At 34.1% G+C, this 25252-nt stretch overlaps 2 protein-coding genes across 3 annotated transcripts; one reads left to right on the plus strand and one right to left on the minus strand.

Annotated features, from left to right (window-relative positions):
- The first annotated feature begins 900 nt into the window (after positions 1 to 900).
- LOC111279233 (regulatory-associated protein of TOR 1-like) lies at positions 901 to 13996 on the plus strand. 2 transcript variants are annotated; one of them, XM_022866199.2, is made up of 23 exons: positions 901 to 1648; positions 2805 to 2907; positions 3833 to 3915; positions 3998 to 4156; positions 4258 to 4374; positions 4498 to 4655; positions 5530 to 5684; positions 5786 to 5930; positions 6007 to 6085; positions 6249 to 6350; positions 6746 to 6829; positions 6925 to 7035; positions 7489 to 7842; positions 7940 to 8129; positions 8624 to 9208; positions 9349 to 9672; positions 9769 to 9898; positions 11271 to 11395; positions 11477 to 11622; positions 11727 to 11828; positions 12457 to 12542; positions 12959 to 13043; positions 13183 to 13996. In XM_022866199.2, exons 1-23 carry the CDS (start codon positions 1322 to 1324, stop codon positions 13519 to 13521), a joined length of 4089 nt encoding a protein of 1362 aa, XP_022721934.2. In that variant the 5' UTR covers positions 901 to 1321; the 3' UTR covers positions 13522 to 13996. The 2 variants fall into 2 exon arrangements, with proteins under 2 accessions (XP_022721934.2, XP_089612824.1); XM_089756698.1 differs by lacking the exons at positions 12959 to 13043; positions 13183 to 13996 and having other exon boundaries at positions 925 to 1648; positions 12457 to 12546.
- Positions 13997 to 14283: 287 nt separating this feature from the next.
- LOC111279234 (TOM1-like protein 6) lies at positions 14284 to 19594 on the minus strand. The gene is made up of 9 exons (XM_022866201.2): positions 19020 to 19594; positions 18343 to 18421; positions 18138 to 18236; positions 17173 to 17286; positions 16866 to 17023; positions 16680 to 16761; positions 16513 to 16598; positions 15869 to 16147; positions 14284 to 15482 (listed from the first exon to the last, which is right to left on the minus strand). The coding sequence occupies exons 1-9, from the start codon at positions 19151 to 19153 to the stop codon at positions 14378 to 14380; spliced, it is 2136 nt and encodes a 711-aa protein (XP_022721936.2). The 5' UTR covers positions 19154 to 19594; the 3' UTR covers positions 14284 to 14377.
- Positions 19595 to 25252: the final 5658 nt, after the last annotated feature.

Raw genomic sequence — 25252 nt, forward strand, 5'->3', positions numbered from 1 at the left:
AAAAATTCTTTAATTACAATTAAGATTAAATATATAATTTTTAAATTAATTTTTTAAAATTTAAAATAGATATAATAAGTGATAAATATAATATTAAAATTTTTACATTTATTTGAAATATAAAATTAATAATTAAAGTTCAAATTGATATAATCTTTTTAATAATTTTATTATTTAAATATTTAAGATTAAAATTTTATGAATTTTCAAAATCTTATATAAAGTTGCTTGAATTTTTAATGTCTTATCTAAGTATTTTAAAACATAATTTTTTAAATTAAGATAAAACAAATTGTTGAAGGATTTAGATAAACATAATCTTTATAATTTTTAAATATGTTTAAAAGATTTTGATAATTAAATAATTTTTTAAATAAGATTATTTGGTAAACACCTAAAATTATTTATTAAAAAATAAAATCCATATTTCATATTTTTAATTTTACAAAATATATCTTTGAATTGATTTGATTTTAAATTATAATTTAAATAATTTTGATATTTGAATAAATTTAAAATTATCAAATTTGAAATTAAAAAAATCTTTTATTTTTTTAAAAAAACCTTATATGTCATTTAAGATAGTTATCAATATAAGTATTCATGTGAGAAATTTATTTGTGTATGTTGTATATAATATATATATATATTAGATATAAAAAAATTATTAATAAATTAATTATTAGTTAAAAAATATTTAAAAATATAATAATAACATATATTTTCATTTAATAAAAATATATTAAAAATACATATTCACATGCGAGACGTTGGATCATAACTAATTATTTTAAACATTTTTCTTATAACAGTGATTACTTAAGTTGCGAAAGGGAAAAATAGATTAGAAAAAAATAAAAAATAATAATGAAACTTAAAAGGGAAAAAATTGAAAATAGAGAGAACACAAATTTACAGCAACGCACGCACAAACACTGGAACGCATAGACACTCTTACTTTTGACAAAATCCTAATTTGAGAGTTCAGACGCCCCCCTTTCTCTCTTTCTTTCTTGTGCCGCCACTCTTCTATGCGCCACCACCACCTTCGTCGCGGCCGTCACCTAGGATTTGATATCCTCTCTTTTTCCTCGTTTCTTTCCGCAAATTTCCGAGCTGGATTCTCTCTCTTTCCTCAGGCGAATCTCCATGCGCCGCTGGTTTAGCGGCTTCGTTGATTAAATCCCTCCTCTATTGTCTTTTCTCGCTCTCTCTCACTTTCTCTCTTCGATCAGTTTCAAGAACAAAAAAGATTTTTTTAATTATTAATTAAATTTTCATCCGGAGGCTTTCTTTTTTTTGTTTCTTTTGGGGGATTTGGATGGCATTGGGCGATCTGATGACGTCACGGTTTTCGCAATTGTTATTGGCGGTATCCAATCATGTTATTGACGGCAACGGTAGCAGCAGCGACTACCAAGAGGATGATGTTGCTGCTGACGTTGCCTCTCAAGGGAGGGATTTCGATACTGCATCCACCAGCAGTTACGCCAATGCCGCTGCTTCCTCCATCACTGGGCCTACAACCATGGCTTACTTGCCTCAAACTATGTTTTTATGCGAACTCCGACATGCTGCCTTCGAAGCTTCCACTCCCAGTGGACCCTCTGATAGTGGACTTGTCTCCAAATGGCGGCCTAAGGACCGAGTAAGTCCTTTCCTTTCAACCTCTTTTTCTTCCTTAATTATTCCTTTGATCTGACTGATATCTACTCATAGACTGAAGAAGCAAAATGAGAATTTATTTAGTCTGCACTAGCAAAATATTGGTATTGTGCAAATAACTAGAAAATTCTATTGCCATTCGAGAGTATGAAAATTTTGAGTTCCTGTATAGGTTATTAGAAATTATATGTTTATCACATTACAATTACGAAAATTGATGGATATCCATATCACTTTTGCCATAAAAGTAACATGTGAATGTGGTTTTACTGCATTGAATAAAAGGGAGGGGAATTCTCAGATGTGCTAGCCTACGGTTGTGAAATATTAGTGTCAATTAAGTTTCACTGAAATCCTTGAATTTGATGTGGGGCAATGGCAGGCATTATTTCCTGTTTGGTTCTTGATAAAAGCATAAGAATCATTAGCAAGTTCCATACTTTGTATGATAGGTAATCTTCTGTTGTTTTTGCCATTCTAGTATGTCCTTTGCCTTGTAATGCACTGAGGAAAAATAAACATATTTCACATTGTTGGTTGTGCATGAATGTCTGATGAAAATACTAGGTGCCCTCAAAGTAGAAATTTAGTTTGTTCAATCCTTTTTACTTTACATCTGTAGTAAAGTAACAGTTTCCTTACATCCTTCTTTAGGTTTGGGTTTTAAATATGCTACGGTGTATCTATTCTATTTTTATCTTTTAACGTAAGCTTAGAATTTCAAAGAAAAAAATGAGAAAATATTGTGGAAGCTGGTTATGTCTTCTTCAAGAGATTTCTAAAGCCTAAGCATGTAGAATAAGGAAGAATGCAAATAGTTAGAAATTATGTTCTACTATACCAAATTTGTTAACATTCTTCTCATGTATAGCATGCTTTAAAAGATTTGGCATTTTTATCTTTAAGTAGTCTCTTTACTCTGGTTTCCTTGCAACATGTTAAAGCAATTTTTTTGTCATGGGACTGAATTTGATTCTTAGATAATAGTATGTTTGCTCTGACTGAATATGATTCTTAGATATTTGCATGTTTGTTGTTGATAAATATTACAAATCATCAATTAAGAATTATTTTCCCTTTAATTTGTCATGGTATAGGAGGCTTGACCATATTCACTTGACTCTCAATTTTATATGCAGATGAAGACAGGATATGTAGCTCTGGTTTTGTGTTTAAATATAAGTGTTGATCCGCCTGATGTAATAAAGATATCTCCTTGTGCAAGAATGGAATGCTGGATTGGTATGTTTTCCAAGTCAATTCCCTCCTCTTGGTTTGCATGCTTGCTGTTTCATGGTTCTTAATGCTTGGACTCTCATGATTATTGTTATTCTGGAAATCATTGGTAAGGTTTTTATTATTTGATCATGCAAAGGATCTAAATGCTAGTGGCTTTCGTCGAGAATGCATGAACTTTAATATTGGCTATTGAGTTTGCCCTTGGCTGTTACACTTTCTGCTCCATAATAATTGTCCTTGTTTTTGCATTGGAATGTCTGAAGAGATTTATAATCATTCTTGTCCAAGAGTACTAATTTCGATCATACTTGCAACTAAGCCTTTTTTGAATAACCTTTTATCAGTTGAGACAAAAAGGAGTACCTCCATTCATTTAAGGGTAAAAACTAGAATATTATGTAACCATAAGTAGTTTGGATTCATGTGACATATTTTAAAAATCTGAGTTTTTTTCAAAGAGGAAGATCAATATGGAGCACCAGGAGTACCTTTCTTTAAGCACATGTTTATTGTGGTGTGGTGTGGTGTTAGAAGTAGCAGTGACAAACAAGCAAGAGAAATTGGATAGAAAGTTGAAATAGTTCTTATTTTGAGTTGGGGGGCATTAAGAAATTGTTGCTTTAGTGGTGTATCGCTGCATAAAAATGGTATTTAGCATGCAGTCTCAAGAATGCTTATCTATTTATTATTTCTATATATAACTCATGTCCTAGCGATGCTTTATTTGGTTGCTAAGAAGGAAGTAGGAACAAGAAGTTGGTATCCTAGAATTGCAATTACAAAAAATTAAGTTTTCCATCATATTTTCTGCTCCATCATCCATCCCTGGTGACCAAATGATGTAAAATGTAAAAAAAATGTATTTGTTTAACATGATGTTTTTCATGGGAAAGTTTGTTCCACTTTTTCTTTCTTTGATTATTGGCAGATCCTTTTTCTATGGCACCACAAAAAGCACTTGAAACTATTGGGAAAAACTTGAGAGATCAATATGAGAGGTGGCAGCCAAAGGTCTGAACGCCTTCCCATACTATGTTTCCTTTTGGATTACTCTATCAAGTTTATAATCTAATTCTTTTTATTGTGTGTCCAGGCTCGTTGTAAAGTTGAACTTGATCCTACAGTGGATGAAGTGAAGAAACTTTGTAATACATGTCGCAGATATGCTAAGTCAGAGCGAGTTCTATTTCATTATAATGGACATGGTGTTCCAAAGCCAACTGCAAATGGTGAAATCTGGCTGTTCAATAAGGTGTTCTTTTGTTTAACTGCTATGACGCAATTCTTGTTGCTTTTGCTTTGCACTATTTGCCAAATTGTATCCCTGCTCAGCCCGATGATTTTCCCATGCAGAGTTATACACAATACATTCCCTTGCCTATCAATGACCTTGATTCATGGTTAAGAACGCCTTCTATATATGTTTTTGACTGCTCTGCTGCTGGAATGATTGTTAATGCGTTCATTGAGGTATCTACTTGTGTTCTATCCTCAATTTGATGGAAGTATATTTTCTGGTTTCTGCTATATTCAAATTGATATTGTCTTCTTTTTCTAGCTCGATTTGATTCTTGAATTGAATTTGGTTGATAGCTTCTTGACTGTGGCACTTCTAACTACCCTGGATCTGCACGAGACTGCATTCTGCTGGCTGCATGTGAAGCACATGAGACTCTTCCTCAAAGTGCTGAATTTCCTGCTGATGTGTTTACTTCTTGTCTTACTACACCTATCAAAATGGCATTGAGATGGTAAAACTTCTCGTTGTATATTTAGGTTTTCATTTTCATTTGGGAAATGCTGGCCTTTTTGGTATCCACACTGTGGATTCAGGCTTGTAAAAATTGTTCATGTCTTCCTTTTTTTTTTCTTGGCTCTTACATACCTTTTTCTTTTTAATGTTTTACGAAATACACTACAATGCTTTGTTTCTTTCTGTTTTCTGTTGGAATTTAGAATCGAATGAGTTGGTACTGTCACCATAAGATGTTATTTATGGAGATTTGAATTGCATGAGATGCTTGTGTAAAATGTTATGATGCACTGTTGTTTTGGTTCCTATTAGCTGTAAATTAACTGTTGCATATGTCTTTGATCTGTTGGGTTTCCCAAGGGCTGCTTAATAACTCCTTGTATAATATTGAGGTCAAAGTAGTTTTTCACCTATGTAGAGAAGATGAAAGTACCTATCTGTTTGATGATTGATTCTCTCCTTGCACTTTGGTGCCTAGAAACAATTCCATTTGGGTTCCAAAGTTGCTCTGTTGGTAGTTTTCTGGTGATGTGAGCATGACCTGGGATATGTTGTAAGATTTACAAGTTGTCTCTGTCAGGTTGGTCTGTCTTTTAGCGAGTTTTATGTGCTATGATTGATTAGGACTAAGTACTTCATTTAATACTCAATGCCTATTTGCTAGTCTAAAGAAATCTCCTTTGTATTTGCATTTTGAGTTAGGTTTTAATATGTTTCTCTGTTTAGTTTTGCTGTTTCTGGATTTATTTTAACAGTGGTATTCACCTTATTAAGTGTTTTTAATAATTTGCATATTTTTCTAATTTTAATTTATTTGGTTATGTTGTGTAAAATGGACTTACTAATCTTCTGATGGTTATTATCTCTTCCAGGTTTTGCACACGTTCATTACTTCATGAGTCTCTTGACTGTTCGCTCATAGATAAAATTCCTGGCCGCCAAAATGACCGTAAAACACTTCTAGGGGAGTTGAATTGGATTTTTACTGCAGTGACAGACACAATTGCTTGGAATGTTCTCCCTCATGGTAGTTCTTTGAGTGTATTAATCAGTTGTGTGCTTTTACTTTTTAATGAGTGGTTCTTGTATTCTGATCTATTTAATTAACACTTTTTTTTTGTGATGCAGATCTTTTTCGGAGATTGTTTAGACAGGATTTACTAGTTGCCAGTTTGTTCAGAAATTTTTTGCTTGCTGAGAGGATTATGCGCTCTGCAAATTGTTCTCCAATTTCTCACCCAACGTTGCCATCGACCCATCAGCACCATATGTGGTACTACAGGCGATATTCACTAACTTCACAACTTGTTTCTCAGTTCTTTTCAAAAATTTTCTTTTGTGCACTCCAGGGATGCATGGGACATGGCTGCCGAAATTTGCCTTTCTCAACTTCCATCATTGGTTGAGGATCCTAATGCGGAGTTCCAGGTGCGTTTTTCTTCAAAGTCCTTTGCCAATCTGAATTTATTACCCTGAATTTTCCTGATGTGTCTAGAGCCAGGCAAGAATTCCTAGAGTAGCCGGATAAGAAGTTGCTTATCTTCTGTTTTTTGTGTTCCCTTATTCTGAGTGTGCTTTTGTTTTGTTTCAGCCGAGTCCATTTTTTACTGAACAGCTGACAGCTTTTGAGGTATGGCTTGATCATGGATCTGAGCATAAAAAGCCACCAGAGCAATTGCCTATTGTTCTTCAGGTGCTGTACTATTTCCTGGTCTTTCCAGCCGTGGGGACCATTGTTTGGTTGCCCTTTTTTTATGGTGATTTTAAATTTAGTTGGATATATTCTAAACTATTTTACTCTATTGTGTCCTCAGTTATCTATGTTAGTTTTTTATGATAAGGTGCAGAGATGGTCCTTCAGAATCGCTGCTGCCTATTGGCATGGTTGCTACTAACTTAAAATTTTTGGATTTAAATCCCATGTACTAGGAATTTTTGAGCTTCTGTGTCTGTTTAAAAAGTAGTATGTTTTGAAGTATATTATGCAGGGCCACTAACATTAACATGTGCAAACAGTTTATTGTTACTATAGCTTAATTATATAAAATTTTAATATAATGACCGACCAGCTCACCGTTGATGTTTCAGGTTTTGCTTAGTCAATGCCATCGATTCCGTGCACTGGTTCTTCTTGGAAGATTCCTTGATATGGGACCCTGGGCTGTAGATCTGGTAGTTATTGATGGGTGTACTCTTTGCAATGTGCTCTTTGTTGTCTTTCATTATATGCTGTTGTTTACTGACAGAGATTGGTTTCTTTATTTTAGGCCCTTTCTGTCGGAATATTTCCTTATGTTCTGAAGCTGTTGCAAACAAGCACACCAGAACTGCGTCAAATCCTTGTGTTCATATGGACAAAGATTTTGGCACTTGATAAGGTGTGTCCACAGATGCTTCATAATTTTGGGATGAATATATGTTTGCTTATGCTAATATAGCTACTTATGCATACAATGTAACTCGTACACTTGTGCTAATGCTTAAGTAGCGTGTGCCTGCCTGCCTTTGAGCCTAACATTTAAGTAGTTATTAAGTGCTCTATTGTATATGGTGGAAGCTTCTATATAATTGGTCTAAGTTTGTGTTTAAAATTGTTGTTGTAGTGGTGAAAATTCTAGGTTTTCACTTCTTGTAGGGGTCCAAATAAGTTCACTTCTTGTAGGGGTCCAAATAAGTATGTGTTGATAGTCTGCTGGTTTTATTTGTTGACACTTAGAAATTGAATCTGCTTCTCATATCCTATTTGATGTCTTATTGCCGCTGTGTATGTTAGTATATTCCTTTCTCTTTATACTATAGTAATTTTGAAATTCTATCATCTTGGATTGCAGTCATGTCAGGTTGATCTGGTAAAGGATGGCGGTCATTTTTATTTCATTAGGTTTCTTAATAGTGTGGAAGCGTATCCTGAACAGCGTGCAATGGCTGCATTTGTTCTGGCTGTCATTGTGGATGGGCATAGACGGGGCCAGGAAGCCTGTTTTGATGCAGCGTTAATCCATTTGTGCTTGAAGCACCTTAATGGTTTCATGCAGCATGATGCGCAAACTGAACCCTTATTCCTTCAGTGGCTTTGCCTGTGTCTTGGAAAGTTGTGGGAGGATTTTAATGAGGCTCAGTTAAAAGGTCTGCAGGCAGATGCACCTGCAATATGTGCTCCTCTACTTTCTGAGCCTCAGCCAGAGGTATATCTTCTCACTAGCTACATATGTTTCTTATAAATGGTTAGTTTCTATTTTCCTTTTTACAGACATTGGAATCATAGAAGGTGTTCTATTTCAGGTTAGGGCTTCTGCAGTTTTTGCGTTGGCTACATTGCTTGATGTTCAGTTTGACTCATTTAGAGATGTCGTTGGAGGGGATGAGGAATGTGATGATGATGAAAAGAGTAGAGCTGAGATTATTATTGTTAAAAGCCTTATGAATGTTGTTTCTGATGGAAGCCCTCTTGTCCGGGCAGAAGTTGCTGTAGGTATGTGGTGGCTATCTCATTCATATTTCACACGTTCGGATTGATAATTCCTTGGAGTGTGCTCCCCAGTTTTTAACGTTATCATGACATAATTGAATGAATATGACAGAAATTTGGCAGTTTGAAACACCTTAAAAAGTTTCTATAGCTTTTGTAAATGCCTGATGATTACCTGTAACATATTCCAAATTCTGGATCATTGCGAGGCTCCTAAAACTTTTAAGATACATGGCTATGCATATAAAATTTCTGTGCTATGATGTGATGCAAAACATAGAGCAACTATTATGATCCTTGTATACTCTATTTTGCAAATTATCTATCAGCCATTGACACTACCATTAGAACCTAATATTTGCACGTTTTGTGCAAACACCATTCTGTCTTTGCATTGCTTTCTTTCCTGATTGGTGGTTGTGTGTGTTCTACAAATTTACAATGTATTTGAATTATGTTGGTGGATTAATGTTGATGTCTTTTTTTTGTCTCGTCAGCTCTAGCGCGCTTTGCTTTTGGACATAAGCAGCACCTCAAGTCAATTGCTGCTGCATATTGGAAACCTCAGTCGAATTCACTGTTGAATCCATTGCCTTCGCTGGCTAATATAAATGGAACAGGAAGTGGGAATATAGTTTCATCCCAGATAGGTCCTTTAATCCGAGTTGGAAATGACAACTCAGCTGTGGTTCGGGATGGAAGGGTTTCCACCAGCAGTCCTCTTTCTACTGGCAGAATTATGCATGGATCTCCATTGTCTGATAATTCATCTCAACATTCTGATTCTGGAATATTGAATGATGGTGTCAGTAATGGGGTCGTTCATCATTCAAGGCCAAAACCTTTGGACAATGCAATGTATTCACAGTGTGTACTGGCTATGTGTACTTTAGCTAAGGACCCTTCTCCACGCGTAGCAGGTCTTGGCCGGTGGGTTCTTTCCATTATTGGGATTGAACAAGTAACAAAATCTGTGAAATCTGCTGGTAGCAGTGCTCGGCCTGGTGAACCAACAACTTCCTTACCAACTCCTAGTTTTGCTGGATTAGCTCGTTCTTCGTCTTGGTTTGACATGAATGGAGGTAACTATTTTCTTCTCTGTTAGTTGCTTATAATATGTATCCTGATTATTGTCACCTTTCTCTTCCCTGATCTTCGCTTGCAATGATGCTATCTTTTATTCTATTTAGACGTTGAAGTAATTTGGAGATCATGTTGACAGGTCATCTACCTTTAACGTTTAGAACTCCTCCTGTTAGCCCTCCTCGACAAAATTACTTTACAAGCATGCGTAGAGTTAGCTCTTTAGATTTCAGGCCTCTCCTGATGAATTCTTCAGACTCGGGATTAGCTGACCCACTTCTGGGCTCTGGTTCTGGGGTTTCAGAGCGCAGTTTACTTCCACAATCAACTATTTATAATTTTAGTTGTGGCCACTTCTCCAAGCCACTTCTTACTGCATCTGATGATAGTGAAGAACTATTGGCCGGAAGAGAAGAGCGGGAGAGATTTGCACTGGAGCATATTGCTAAATGCCAGCATTCCTGTATGCCTTTTAACTTATTTGTTTTTTGTTCTTTTGATACTATTCTCATGCCAGTTCCTACTTTGGAACTAACTGGTTTCTCATTTTCTTTGCTAGCTGCTAGCAAACTTAATAATAATAATCAAATTGCTAGCTGGGATACAAAATTCGAGACAGGTACAAGAACGGCCTTGCTGCAACCTTTCTCTCCTATTGTGATTGCAGCAGATGAGAATGAACGAATCAGGTATGTGGTTTCTGTTTTAATGGATTCCTAAAGCTGTCAGTTCCAGTTTTGAATGTTTAAATGATTTGGATAACATGCCATTAGGAATTGATTGATTTAAGCTTCGTCCAGTGACTGCCCCCAGTGTGGTGGGGAGTCACTTGAAGTGCCAGTGTCCTTTAGGCCCCACTGAGGCTGCGGCACAGCACGAGTGACTCCCCACTGCACAGTGGGAGTCACCGAATGGGCTATTACTCATTTTTATCCATGGATATGAGTATTAAATGACAGTAATCTATCTATTGGGGTAAATTTGACTTCCAAACCTATGCTTCGATAATTTTAGGTCAAATTGGTAATTTAAGCACGGTAGGGGAAACTTATTGAAAACATTGGAAGTTTGGGTTATTTACTTTCTTTAGTAGAAAAAAAATTCCTTAAAACTGTTCACTAGAAGCTTTAGAGTGATCTGTTAGGTTCTGAGTAATGAAGAATGAAAATGCCCTCGAACTTTCAATTGAGAAATGGCCATGTCAGTATTTCATGTGAGATGTTATTAACTAGGAACAAGAGTATATTCCATTATCAGTTTTGCAATGTAAGATACTCTAATTTGCTTGTGAATTTGAGAGCCTCTTGGTTCAAGTACCTGTACATTGTGAGAACAGTTTGTTTTTATCCCATGAAGTTCTGAACAAAATTTCTCTTCCATTTCTGAAGCAAAGCCAATTGTCTAAGGTTTTGGCTTTTATCCTTGTATTTAGTAGATATGGTACTTTACTGATTTTGGAAGAGACATTTGGAGATGTATTTCTAGTGTAAATAAAAATTTGTTATTTAAAAAAAAATTAGTATCTACTAGTAAGATTTATATTTGATGCAATGTCTATATGATTCTATAAATTCAATGAGTCATAAGTTGTCATCTCATTGAAACTAACATTTATTATTAAGGTTTTTAAGACTTTTAATGAGATGGTGAGCTGTAATCATTGACGGTATATGTACTTATGCACCAGAAATGCATCAATTTAATTTTTATTAATATTGATTTTAAAAAAGATTTGATGAGGTGCATATTGTGATTCACTTTCACATTATGTGCATCAGATATAAACTCTTAAAAAGATTGATATTTTGTGTTTCTTAGAAGATCTGTTGCTAACCTACAATATTATTATGACAAAGTAGGATTTTTTCTTCATGAAGGGTTATATATTGTCAATTGCTTTCTGCTAGTGGCTTTTTTTTTGTTACTGAAAAATGGACAATGCTTCCGAAATGGGTTAGATGAGTTTAGTGCTGCTCATTTATATTGTTTCCATTGACACTTTCACAATTTATTTCGGTAAATTATTTGCTGGCATATTAATTGTTTGGGTTTTCTCTTCAGGATATGGAATTATGAGGAAGCCACCCTTCTCAATTGTTTTGACAATCATGATTTTCCAGAGAAGGGAATTTCTAAACTCTGTCTTTTGAATGAGCTTGATGACAGCTTGTTGCTTGTTGCTTCATGTAATATTCTTTTCTACCTTTTTTTAAAATGTTTCATGGTGGTTTGTTTTGTAAAATTAATTTAGGGCTTATCTTATACAGGTGATGGAAATATTCGGGTCTGGAAAGATTATACACTTAGGGGCAATCCGAAACTGGTTACTGCATTTTCTTCAATCCAAGGTCACAAACCTGGTGTGCGGAGTTTGAGTGCTGTTGTGGACTGGCAGCAGCTGTCTGGATATCTTGTATTCCTTTATTCTTGAATGTTATCTCTATGAACATTTTCTTTGCTTATAATTTTGATGCCTGATATAATATATTCTTCATTGCTCTGATGTCACACCACTAGTATGCTTCTGGAGAGATATCATCCATCATGCTTTGGGACCTGGATAAGGAGCAGCTTGTTAATTCAATACCATCATCCTCGGATTGCAGTGTCTCAGCACTGGTGAGTCTTCAATGATATTAAGTTTATTAACCTATTTGGTTGAGCATGCTTGTATACATGCAAATGACAACAGGTGTTTGGAAAAATTAGTGCATATCACTATGGAGTTGGTCAGTAAGAAGCATGCTGTAATGGAAAACGTGGAAAATTTGTTAAGTTTTATTAGTTTGTATGCTTTCCTGAATATTGAGTTAACCGAACCAAAGGATAACAGAACTCTCTTGGATTGTTTTTTAAAGGAGGTTATTTTTTCCATGCCAGTTATATGTTAAGATGGCTTGAATTATACCTTACCTTTGCATTTGATTTAAGTTGTTTCTTGGATTTGATGTGTAAAGGAAGATAGCTGTTGTCTTGCTTTTTTATTTGTTTGTTTGTTTATATTTCTCTTTGTTTGTCTCTGACATACTTTTAACTTGGATTGTGAAACTGTATCGCATTCTAGGTGAAGAATTAAAATGGCGTGTGATTTTTCTATTTCACATTATTTCACATTAATTAAAGATCTTGCTCTTATTTTTTTCTTGTTATCTGACTTGTATTGACCATTGTTCCTTGCTTTTTTTTTTTAGCAGTTTATCTCATGTTACCTAGTTTCCCCATTGATTTCTTTCCCCCACATTTACAGGCTTCTTCTCAAGTTCATGGCAGTCAATTTGCAGCTGGTTTTGTGGATGGTTCTGTCAGACTCTATGACATCCGAATACCTGACATGTAAGCACTCTATAATGATTTTTTTTTAAAAATTTTTTGAGAAGATAATGAATTATACTATTCTTGAATGACAGTTTTTTCCTGTTTGTGATATAATTTTGAGCTTTGAGTGCTGTGACCTTCTCCATAGTTAATTTTATTCCTATGATCTTTCCAGTTTAAAGCTGCTATAGAGTTCCTTACCTTTATTAATTTTGTCAACTAGTGGAAGTGAAGTATTTTACAACAGTGTATTCCTATTGTTTTACTCATCCATCTGTTTTCACTATAGACTTGATATTTCTCTCATGATCTCAGGACATTTGACCACCATTATATTGCTTAACACGCACCTCCCTCTCTTCTTTCAGAAAAAAATTCTCATATTCTCACCTGTATTTTCTGTCTGATCCAAGATTGTTATTTTATTGCTATAGGCTGGTTTGTTCAACTAGGCCACATACTCAGCAAGTAGAAAGAGTTGTGGGTATTGGCTTTCAACCTGGACTTGATCAAGGAAAGGTAAGCAGCTCACCGGTCTTTTGTCTGGTAAAAAGAGGTTTCAAATGTTGTCATCATCCTTGTTCCTTGTTTAACATTTCATTGAGGTTTTGATTGAGGTAATACAGAAAGCTGACGAACATTGGATATCGATTTTCAGATTGTTAGTGCATCCCAGGCTGGTGATATTCAGTTCCTTGATATTAGAAGTCAAGGAGATACTTACCTTACTATTGATGCTCACAGAGGGTCCCTTACAGCTTTAGCTGTCCATAGACATGCCCCAATAATTGCCAGTGGTTCAGCGAAACAGCTAATCAAAGTTTTCAGTCTGGAGGGTGAACAACTAGGCACAATTCGATACCAACATACCTTCATGGCCCAGAAGATTGGTTCTGTGAGCTGCCTTACCTTCCATCCTTACCAAGTATTGCTTGCTGCTGGTGCTGCTGATGCCTGTGTTTCTATCTATGCTGATGAGAACTCTCAGACAAGATGAATGCTTAATTCTTTCCCAATTTCATGAATTTGGGAGGCAGCAAACCGTGGATGAAACAGTGTTAACACAAATTCTGTGTTGTGGAGATCCAATTTAACGGGAGCAAAATATTTGATTTGGACCATCAAGTGTTTGGTATGTTGCTGCCACGTTTACAATTTCACTGTGGGTGTGCCTGGGAAATCAGGGCAGAGGGGGGGGGGGGGTGCACAATCGGCTGATTGTAATGCTATATATAGAGATTCATTAGCCTCCGGTGTAGGTTGTCACACATGTTTGGAAGAAATCCTATCCTGCATATATTTACGGGGGGCTTTGGCAAATAATCTGTGAGATAGGTATATGCATGTAAATAGTTATTCCAATTATTTCATCGTTTTCATCCTTCTCAGTGTGTTCGTTCAGTGTTCCATGTGTTTAATTTGTACAAGACTTGTCATTATCGTAATTTCAGATATCGCATGCAGATTAGTTACAGGCAAGCTCTAAGTTGCCACTCTTAAAGCTCTATAAGTCTAACACGTGTTGCTGCCATTCTAGTTGTGAATAACCTTTCTGCGTAGTTCTAGGTTCTAACACTTTAACTGATAAATGTATAAATCCTACCAAATTGATGGATGTGTTCGGAATGAAATCACCTTAATTGATGAAGTTCCTTTAATGATGGTTACTTATGAATCAAAACTACGACGTTGTAGCTATTAATTCTAATTCTGCAGGTGGCAAACATCTTAGGCACCACACAACAAAAACTATACCATATGACAATAATAATGAATCACAAATCAATCTAAAAGACAATTCAACGTTTACATCATATTCACATGGACATATCCTTGCATAGAGCTGAATTGTCTCACTTCCCTTCGCCAACCATACTTTGGGCAGAAGTACCCGACAAGCTAGGAGATGAACTACTTGTCATCTTAAGCCTTCCGTTGGCATTTCCAAGCACATTCAAATCCTCAAACAATCTGTATGATGGAATAAAGGGCTTCTGTCCTGCCACAGGAGCCGGGTTCCTAGGACCTATACTCCCCCAAGAATCCCCATTCATTGGTGCTCCATTGCTTCCTCTCATGGCAAATGAATTAACGTGCTGCAAGGGTCTGCTCCCGATCATGGTATTTGATGTGCTAGCGTTAAGTTGGGGAGTAGAAAACATGTTATTTGCAGAGGAAAGGTGATTTTGGCTGTTGAAATAACCTGGAGTAGTAGCCCATGGTGGAGGGGGGTACCCAGAGGAGTATTGAGGTTGCAAATGTGGCTGATATTGAGGTTGGAGGAATGATTGAGTTTGAGTTTGGGACTGTGCTTGGTGCTGAAGTTGAATTTGCAGTTGTGGTTGGCGCTGAGGTCTTTGTTGGGTTTGCGATTGTGGCTGGAGTTGAATCCGGGACTGTGGCCCGACTTGAGGTTGGGATCGTGTTTGGAACTGAGGTTGGGCCTGAGACAGTGAGTTTGACAGGTTTTGAGTTTGGAGTTCTGCCTGGAACTGGCTTTGGGGTCGGGATTGTTGTTGCACCTTCTGTTGGGAATGATATTGTGGCAGGACTTGAGGCTGGGATGTTTTTTGAGGTTGGGCCCAAGGAACAACATAACTATTATATGGCAGCTGTCCCTGACTTCCAGGGTAGGTTTGGGAAGCACAAGGACTTCCCTGGGTCCTAGGAGGAACAGGTACCTGATGCAGATTTTGGTGAGATGCAGATGGTGTAGGAGTGGTATGGGGGGAGGAAGCTGACGTCGACAAGGTGAGGCTTAGGAGATCAATCAAGTCCTGCTCTTCTGTAGTCCTAACTGGTGCAGGTGGATCAGGCAAAGCTAATGCATTGCACGGAGCAGAGGCTGGGGCAGTCAGAACATACGAAGCTGTCACAGACGTATTGTTGATTGGCACAAAAGCTTTACTTGTTCCAGCGGATGTGCTCTGAGAAGAGGTGGACTGTGCTCTGGAGTGCCTGCACTCGTAACAAAATGTGGACCAGTCAATATCTGAGCCAAACTGAACATGTTTAAAACTATGATGTTTGGTGGTAGAGAAAGGGAAAGGAAAGCAAGCTGTCGGCCTTCTATAAAAGATGTGAATAGTTATCAAGGCTTAAGATGGGTTTCACTGAAAAGATTGACTATTTTGTCCATACAATAACTTATAATTAAGTGCATTTCTTTTATTGTCTTTTTAATAAAAGAAAGAACAAATAAATTATCATGGAATGTAAGTCATGCTCTGATTCTCTATAAGCGGATTTTGCCTAACTACAAGCCGCATACGCCAACATAAAATTAGTCATTTCTAGGATTGCGACAGGAAATATAAGATGAATTAGAGGTTAGCTTATGAAACCTTCTAGCTAGCTGTGCAAAATCATCTTCCTCTTCTTCCTCTTCATCAATCTGGCTTCTTGTCACAGTAGCAATGGGTGCAGGTGGACTGATATTAGGTGCTGGGCTTGAATTCTTCACTTCTTTTGATTTGTTGGATGCACTTGCTTCAGTTGGCTTGGAGCTTATATTAGCAACTTGAATTGGCAGGGGCGAACCTAAAGCAATGGCATCATGTTTTGCAAGTATGCTTTGTAGACCATCATTTAGTTCAAGACCTCGAGCTAAAAGTTCCTCATCCCTGCCACATAGCCAAGAAAGAGCTTTTAGTATCCACACATAGGCCATGTGTAAAAGAAAGAACTTCCGACTTTTAGAAATCCACACACAACTCATGCTGCAAATAAAGAAACACAAGATCGCAGGTGGATGCATAGATAAGAAGAGGACCACAAAGATATTGATAATTAAGAGGATATACTTTCAGGATTCGTGCTTTTAAGTTCCAAGGTGCATCTCATTCTTAGTCCTAGACTTCCCAACTATGGGTCCAACAATTAGGCAGAGCAATCCGATAGATGAACTTGCGAACGAAGATAATAGAGAAGGCTATGTGCAGAAAGTCATTAATGCCATTTAAAGAAGAGAAATTTGGCGACAACTAACCCAGTAGTAGTAAGCATCTGCATAAGCTTTTTTTGGTTGGAACGACATCGGTTTACAAGATCAACTATCACTTCATCTTTTATTGCCTGCCAATACAAACAAAAAGTGCAGTTAAAGATTTTAGTCTCAAAATAAATCAAAGAAAAGGTTTTATTAGTCGTTCATACCGCACGGTCACTGGGGTTTACAGCTTGCATCATGTCACTTAAGAGCTCCATAACATCCCTCATTGAGTCCAAGCTAGACAAACTAAGATAATCACGGAAAATTTCAGCCAAAAGGGAGGAGCAGGACAAAAAACACTTGCAGAAGAACAAAGAAACTCTATAAACAAAACTAAAGTGAATTTAGACCTTAAACTTTCAATCTCCGTAGCCATTGTTTCGTCAAGCCTTCTAGAAGAATTGCTTGGCATTCTATAACCAGCATGATTCAGGGTTGGACGCCTAGCAGGTGGTGTAAAGATAGGAGCTGCATCCGATGTACGCTTGGGAAATACTACTCCAGAACGCTGCCATTTTTACAGTTATATAATTTTAGATTCACTAGAGTAGTCAAAGAGGATGGGAGTAATTGATCTTAGAAGCGGAAATCCTTGGATATCATGTCCTCGATGCCATTCCAATATTAACATCTAACTACCTACGGTGCCATGCTTACCCTTAGCTCATCATATGCCCAGTAGTACTGAGGATGTTTACCCTCAGGACCACCAAATGCCTCCTGCCAAGAGTCCAACAAAGCCAAGATTTTGTCTCTCACTATCATATCTGCCTGCAGAATTCAGTCAGTCAGGCTCATTAAAACTGAGAGGCAGATTGAGATTTTAAATAGAAAGAGAAAATAGACGAATCATTTAGATTAGAGACAGTCCAACAAATAATAATACCAAAAAAAAAAAAAAAGCCATATACTGGCAAGACAATGAGAGGACGATATAATAGAAATGAGATACTAAATCTGTGAATCAAAAGTCAAAACATGCATAAAAAACTACATAACAGCAAAACCAACGACCTGGTAAAAGTACTCTCCTCAAAGGCAAAATACTTGGACAACCACTACCATTCAACATTCATGACTAGCTCAATGATTTTCATCATCCATCTTTTGGAGTTCGCACCAGTCATGCCATCCTTCAGAAAAATCATTTTCCTCCCAGATAACATGAACCAAACTTAAATTTGGGATGCAAATATAGCTGTTGGTGTGTAATAGTACAAAGGTTCAAGAACACTAGTATCAGTCATCAATTGAAGTGAATGCCAAGCACGTTCAATATAGAAATAAGATTGTTCTCTTTTAGAGGTCTTATGCTACATGATAAATTTTCCTTCAATGTCTTACCAACTGCACAAATCTTCATTACACAACTACATTCACACCCTTCTTGATTTTATTGTAGACATTTGCTCCATAGCTAACGATGACCCCTTGAAGAACCTATGGCTCTGAGCTAGTTCTATCCATTCTAAAGGGCGATGAATTAAGATAGCTATAAAAGAGGAAAAAAGGAGAAAATTTTCCTTTTGAAAAAAGCAAGAAAGTAAGTTATAATAGCTTTAACCAGAATAAAGTGACCAACAATACTTTTAATAACTGAATTGGTAAAATCAAAGAATTACCTTCTTCTTCACAATTTTGACCATCTCCCCCAATATATTCCTCTCAGCTATCTGCAAATGGACATAGTCACCACAATTCTTCACCATTGTTTCCAAAAGCTACAAAGGGGAAATGACATGTGGTTAATCCACAAAAACACGACACATGAAATCGCGAAGAAACAGAAAAGGGAATTTGAAAAAATTGTTCTCCAATAAAAATTACCGTCAAAGCAAGTAATTGAACTTTGGAACTCTTGTGCAGCAACCTTCTCTTCACAGCCTTTACAACATCCTTTGCTTGCCTGAGAAATTCAACAACCACAATCCACCCATATCAGTAAACTAAGCAAATTTTATATTAGTTTCCGTTCACAAAAAAACCCCTTGAAAAAGTAATAAACAAAACCGAAAAGAGACATAACATTAACAGAGAAACTAAAGACATATATATTAATATTTTCTTTTGTCTATTAAATACTTTTTTTTCTCAGAAAGCCTTTCCTTTTTTGCCTATCATTAATCATTTTACAGTGATGGTTGAGAAAATTATATCACCTTTTCTTCAAGTAGCTTCATCTAATTCAATCCAAAAAATAATTAAAAAAAAAAAGACCCTTTACAAGAATCATGGGCTTTTATTATATATACAAAGCCCAACCAAGAATACGAGAAAATTCAACAAATTCCATCCAAAAAAAGGAAAACCAACATCCATAATTCAACCATATTAAATACATAAATCAAAAGAAAAACAAGAAGAGATGATAAAATTACAGAGCAACAATCTCTAAAACATAAAACTTAAACATCAACATAAAAGCATGCACGTAAAAGTTAAGAAATTAAACTGAAAAATAAATCAAAGTCAGAGAAAAACTTAGAAAAAAAAAAACTTTTTACCAATGATTAGAATTAACAGAATCACAAATATCGATGTTCATGGTCCAATCAGGACCCATTAGAAGATTGCTCGTTGCCTTGTCTACTGCAACTGATGCAGCTGACGATGAAGCTGATGACATCATCATCATCATCTTTTCTCTTCTCTTCCCTTCCCTTCCCTTGTGAAACAACACAAAAGTTTCTGCTTGTTTCCCGGAAAATTCCACCAAAGGAACAACAACCTCAAACTTTCCCCTGGAAAAACACACCACCTTTTCCTTACCCTCTGTTTGGATGCCTAGAAAAGAAGAAGAAAAGACAAAAAAAAAAAAAAAAAAAAAGAAACTGAAACCCTAGCGAAGAATATAAAAAGGGCAATTCTCTCTTTCGTTTTCTGTGCAATTTTCTTCGGAAAATTCGTTTCTTTTTTCTTATTTTTTTGTTTTTCCCCTACTTTCTATAATTCTATCCCTTGTTCTAGCGCAGCTTAGCTTAGGAGGCCTCTTTCCGTTAGTGAGCTGACTGACGCCCTATTTTAGGTGGTGAATGCAACGCGCTGCTTTGGCGTAATCTTATCTCGTGAATGGTTTAGCAGATTACGAGGAGCGAGTGTTTGCATTAATGTTTGGCACGGAGGAGAGTGAATTTACTTGGAAACCCTTTTTCCACCCTTTTCTATCAACTTTTCTCTGTAATATTATACTAAATATATTTGTAACTATATTTTATTACAAATTAAAAGTAATTGTGAACTTTAGTTAAATTATAAAGAGAGAGTTTTAATTATTGGAAAGTTCGTTTTAACTAAATATTAGTTCAGATACCGTGCGAATTAAATAGAGTTTTTGAAAATTACGGATTATATAAAATTTATAAAATAAATGTTTGTAGCAGGAGATAAACAAAAAAAAGAATTGAAGACTCTAAACTTCTTAAAATCGATTTTTTAAAAGAAATAAATAATCATTTGATTTTAAAATTTTATAATATTTTAAAATAAATTAAATAAATAAAATTTAAAAATTTAAAAATTTTTAGAAAATTTGTTAAGGGGTCTCCTTGGTTTTGTTTGTTTATTTATTTATTTATTTTTCTAAAGTGGATAGGAAAAGTAACCGGCAAAAATAAAAAATAAAAATAAAAAAAAGGGACGAGAAAGTAACGTGAGATGGGACAAGGATTTCCTAAAAATTTACGGATAATGCCAATAATTGTAAGTGACAAGCAAGTAATAGAAATATCAAGGATTAATATATATTTTGATCCCTAAAGTAGAGTGTGTTTTATGATTTAGTACTTAAAAAAAAAGTCATGATTTAACACTTTAATTTATATTTCTTCGTACACTTTGCATTAATTCCGTTAATGAAAAGAATAATCTCCGAACCTTTAATTTAAAGATTAAAAATACTTAAAAAGAGACATTAAAAATTTAATTTTTAATCAATTTTTTTTATTTATACAAAAAAATTTTATTTTTTTGATGTAAAAAAAAAATGAAAAAAATGAAGTGATTTTTTCTTCCGATGAATGAATGCCATGTATTATCTCAATTCAAAAAAGCAAGTTACATCAGAATAGGAGATCACATGTCATGTCAGACAAAAATAAAAAATTAATTTTTAAGTAAAATCAATTTTTTTCTCTCATTTTCTTTTTCTTATTCTCTCGTATATTCAAGGCAACTACCCAAAATGCCCAAAGTCTGATAAGACTCCACTTTTTGCCGCCACCTGTGGTCGTCTGTGTCGGTTAGTCTCAAAATTTTTCTTTAAGTTCCTTTCGATATGCTTTTCACTTTTTTTTTTTTTTATTGGTTTTCTGTAAAAACTTTTAAGACAGCGCAGATCTACGATTTTAACCTAAGACTCCGAATAGAAAAATCCTGTTCTCTGTTTCTAGAACACTTTGAAATCAACTATGTTAATGTCTTTCTGTGGTCTTCTTTTCCTTTGATTCTTGAACCCCAAAACTCCTTAAATCTCTCTTAAAATCGATTACGGAAATCCAACAAAGCCACCCCTTAAACCCATCTTTTCCTCTGATTCTTGAACCCTATTGTTATCGCAGTCAACAAATCCAAAAATCCACAAACTGAAACCATCAGTGGAAAAGAACTCTCTGCTAAAAGTTCCACTGAATGCTTCCCTTTTTTTATCTATTGTTTTTGTCGATTGTTGTTGGTTTGGGGATTATGAATTGTTGTGTTAATTGTTGTGTTAATTGTAATGTTGATTTTACTGCTCTCGTGTTTCTTTTTTTATTGTATCTATTGACTAAAAATTGGCCTCTCTATGAATTTTGATTCAGCTTTTGACTGTTGGATTTTTACTGTTGAAATTTTTGTTGAATTCTTCTCCAGCATGGGAAAAGAAAGGCCAAAAATTATGCCTAAATTTTTGCTGTTGAGTTTTCCTGTAGTTTAACTTGTAAATATTAAGCTTTAAAAACCAATTGTAAATATTAATTTAAAAAGAAAACAATCGGTTTTATTTACAAAAGTAATTTTTTATTTTTTTCATCTAATGTGACATATGGGCTCCATCTAAAATATAATCTAAAATATAAACTAAGGTATCAAATCATAAATTTCTTTTAAGTACCAAATTATGAAAATAATTATTAGCTCAAAGTATTAAATAAATCAATAGAAGGGTAAATTGGTTAATTAAAAATTTTCATAATTTGATTATCAAATTAAATAATTATCACAAGTATAAATTTCTAAACAAATAAAAACTATATATATGCACAGGAAAATAACTTGAAATGTAAAGGAGTAGAGATGAAAAATTAAATATATGAAATTTTAAAGGTTTGGTCTTTCCACAAAGTAATTTCGTTCTTTCTCTTAGCCTCATTTATTAAGGAGCTTAATCCATTATATATATGTTGAATGTTACAACTAGCACTTCTAAAGCTATTGATACAATCAACTAATCCTTTCAATGGTTTTCTAAGTTTCTTAAAAAACCACACAAGCATTATACTTCCTTTCAAGCTTTCAATCTCAAGGCTGAATACAATTGTTTTGCAAATTTAAAAACCTCTCTAAGTTGGATGTTTATAAATTCAAAGTACAAATAAAAGATATAAATAATATTAAGAAGATTTGAATACAAGATGCGATGTTATGTTATTTCACACTTCAATTTACGTTTTAATGCTCGAAAAAGATGAAGAATAGATAACAATAAATTCTTTTAGCTCTTGATGACTCATAATATGGTGGGAGTTCTTTTTATATAGGCATAAATGAGATAAGAGTCATTGCTTTCATTTAGTGCATTGAATGCTATGTAAAAACAAGAAAATGTGACTAGGGCCGAACCAATCGATCCATCTTTGAAGGGGATAGATTAGTTTTGACCTTTCAAGCCAAGACGTGTTTCTGAAAAAAAATAACTAGTCGATCCATTTTAGGAAGTGATCAATTGATTTTTGTCAATTTTGAATAAGTGAAGTTTATGTAAAAAATTGATCGATCCATTCTTCGAATGGATCAATTAATTTTTTCATTTTTAAATTCAAGATTTTTTTTATAAGAAAAATCAATTGTAGGCACCTCATTTTGTTTAGGCAAAATCTGATCATTTATGAAATGTTTTAAATTTTGACTTGATTCAAATCAAACATTTCTTTAATTTTGACAAGTTTTTAAAATCAAAATGGGACCAATTTAACCAAAATATCCTGAAGTTAATTCTAGTTAAACCTAATCAAACTCGGTCAAACAAAGTTAAAATTAGTCAAACTTAATTAAAATTGGTCAAATTTGATTAAAACAAATAGAATCTAGGTCAACTTTCAAATTTCACAACCAAATTAGAATCAATATGGATTAAGATCGAAATTTATGATTCTAAAGCATTAAAAAGTTTAATTGCACTTTGAGAAGTGTAAAATTACTGAAATGCCTTTAGGGGTAATTTGTAATTTGGTTTTCTTGAAGTCAAATTTTCATGAAAACTTCAAGAGTATAATTGAATATATTTTCATAATTTTTGATGCATTAACAACCCATATTGCATATTGGGAGGTGTAAAATTATCAAAATACTCTTTATAGATATTTTCATAATTTGACCTTTCGAAGGTTAGAATTTTACAAAAAGCACTAGATCATAATTTTATATTATTTGATGATTTTTAGAGTATTGAAAATCTTGATCGTACATTGGGAGGTATGAAATTATCAAAATACCCCTTAGAGGTAATTTATAATTTATCATTTTCAAGGTCAATTTTTCATAAAATTTTTTAGATCATGATTTTATAATATTTGATGATTTTTTATGCATTCAAAACCAAAACAGTACTTCGGTAAGTGTGCAATTATCAAAATACCCCTTGGGGGCAATTTCATAATTTGACATTCTCAAAGTCTAATTTTCATGAAAATTTTTAGATTTTAATTTCATAATATTTCATGAATTTTTTTAGCTTTAAAACCTCAAAAATGAATAAATGATCATTGATTTATAAGAAAATAGCCTAAAAATTGAAAGCTTTATAGTAATGGCAAAATGATCTTTTCATTTGGTTTTAATTGCTATAAAAATCCAATCTTTGATAGTGTGCATCTTAGACCATTGGATCATCTTGGGAAAATGGATATAATGGTGAAAGTTGGTTCTATGAAATGAAAACAATGGAGGATTTTTGGCTCTTGGATGAAATTTTAATCTAAAGGCTAGCATTTATCTAGAAGATTTTTCTTCTTCTTTATGGGTTGGGGTTGGAAAACATGAAGAACCAGAAGAATGAGAGGGCTAGAAAGGTAAAAAGCATAGGAGAGAAATAAAGAGAAAAAAAAAAAGAGAAAAACAAAAGAGAAAAAATCTTTGCTAGTTTAAAATTATAATTCATTTACTTGTTATCTTGCATTTCTTACATTCTCATCACTTTTTCCAAAGCATTTTCATATTGTTTCTTTCTGTTTTCTTTGTTTTATGGTTGATTGCTCCTTAATTCCATGTGTTGGATTGTGTTCTTGTTATGATATTCAAGTTTTTTGGATGTTGGATCAAATTTTTCAATGCAAAAATGTTGTTTTATTAGGTTGGTTGGATGGTTTTTTATGTTTGTTTAGTTGGGTTTTAAGAAAAAAAAAGTGATGGAACATTCAAATAAAATTCAAAAGTTTTTTTTTTGGTGTTTGATCCATTTGTTTCTTGATTTTGCATGCACATCTTATTTGTAATTTAGTTTTGTAAATAACTAGGGTTGTAATTAATGACATTTTTATAATTTGTAATTGTTACATACATAATTCCATGAAACCTCAAATTTTGATGAAACCCTAAATTTAAAACTTTAAATCTTAAATTCTAAACCCTAAATCACGTGCTAAACCCTAAACCACCTTCTAAATCCTAAACAACCTTTCAAAATCAAACCAACCCTTAAACCAATCATGCATTTGCATTTTATTTTACATTATTACATGCATTCATACCTTGTCATTCAATCATGCATTCATCATGTATTATGTTTATGCAAATCATGCATAATTTTTTTCAAGCTGAGTTTTCTAAAGAAAAATATTTTAAATAAGACAACATCTCAATTAAATATAGTTATTGAGACCTAGCCTAACTATATGGGGCTCTCAGTGATTATTATTTATGCGAGATATTATCTCGATTTTAATGGAGTAATTTAAAAACTCTTAAATTAGAAATATTTTTGAAACTTTACTTAATTATAAAAAAGTGAAATAGGTGTTTCAATATTTAAGAAGTTTTCATCTTGATCTAAAAAAAGGTTTTATTTTTAAAATTTGATTTGTTTTTGTTTTTCAAAAAAAAAAAAGAATTAATTTTAAACATTAGGAAAAATAGGACCATTTTAACCAAAATTAAAGGATAACATATAATTAATTAGTATTGTCTTCGACAGGTGTTATGCGAATGCTAATCCCTTCCTATGCATAGCTAACTTCAGGACCCAACTATGATTTTGCAAACTATAAATTTGTTCATTTTATAAAACTTTTAAATCCATTTTAAAATGTTTTACTAAAAGGATAATTTTTGGGTGACCAATCACACTTTAAAAAAAGATTGATGGTAACTCTTTATTTTGGTTTTATCAAAATAATTTTTAGCCCTTGTTTTCCAATTCCTCATTTGTCCAGCTTTTACGTCACCCACCCCTGGGTCCTGAAACGTTATGACAGCTTGGTAGTTCTATTGGGGACTCATTTTTAGAGAGATAGGTCAAAAATTGATTGTATGTTATCCTAAATTT

This window comes from Durio zibethinus, chromosome 27 (assembly GCF_047325235.1).
Source record: "Durio zibethinus cultivar Kanyao isolate XHJ-2024 chromosome 27, ASM4732523v1, whole genome shotgun sequence".
Lineage (NCBI taxonomy): Eukaryota > Viridiplantae > Streptophyta > Magnoliopsida > Malvales > Malvaceae > Durio > Durio zibethinus.

Bases quoted from the DNA above. Each gene is read 5' to 3' on its own strand.
- LOC111279233 (XM_022866199.2), top strand. From the start codon at position 1,322: ATGGCATTGGGCGATCTGATGACGTCACGGTTTTCGCAATTGTTATTG. The intron at 4,157-4,257 runs GTGTTCTTTTGT...TTTCCCATGCAG, and splicing joins AAATCTGGCTGTTCAATAAG to AGTTATACACAATACATTCC. The intron at 9,899-11,270 runs GTATGTGGTTTC...TTTTCTCTTCAG, and splicing joins GATGAGAATGAACGAATCAG to GATATGGAATTATGAGGAAG.
- LOC111279234 (XM_022866201.2), bottom strand. From the start codon at position 19,153: ATGATGATGATGATGTCATCAGCTTCATCGTCAGCTGCATCAGTTGCA. The intron at 17,024-17,172 runs GTAAGCATGGCA...TAAAAATGGCAG, and splicing joins GGGCATATGATGAGCTAAGG to CGTTCTGGAGTAGTATTTCC. The intron at 16,599-16,679 runs GTATGAACGACT...TTGTATTGGCAG, and splicing joins TAAACCCCAGTGACCGTGCG to GCAATAAAAGATGAAGTGAT.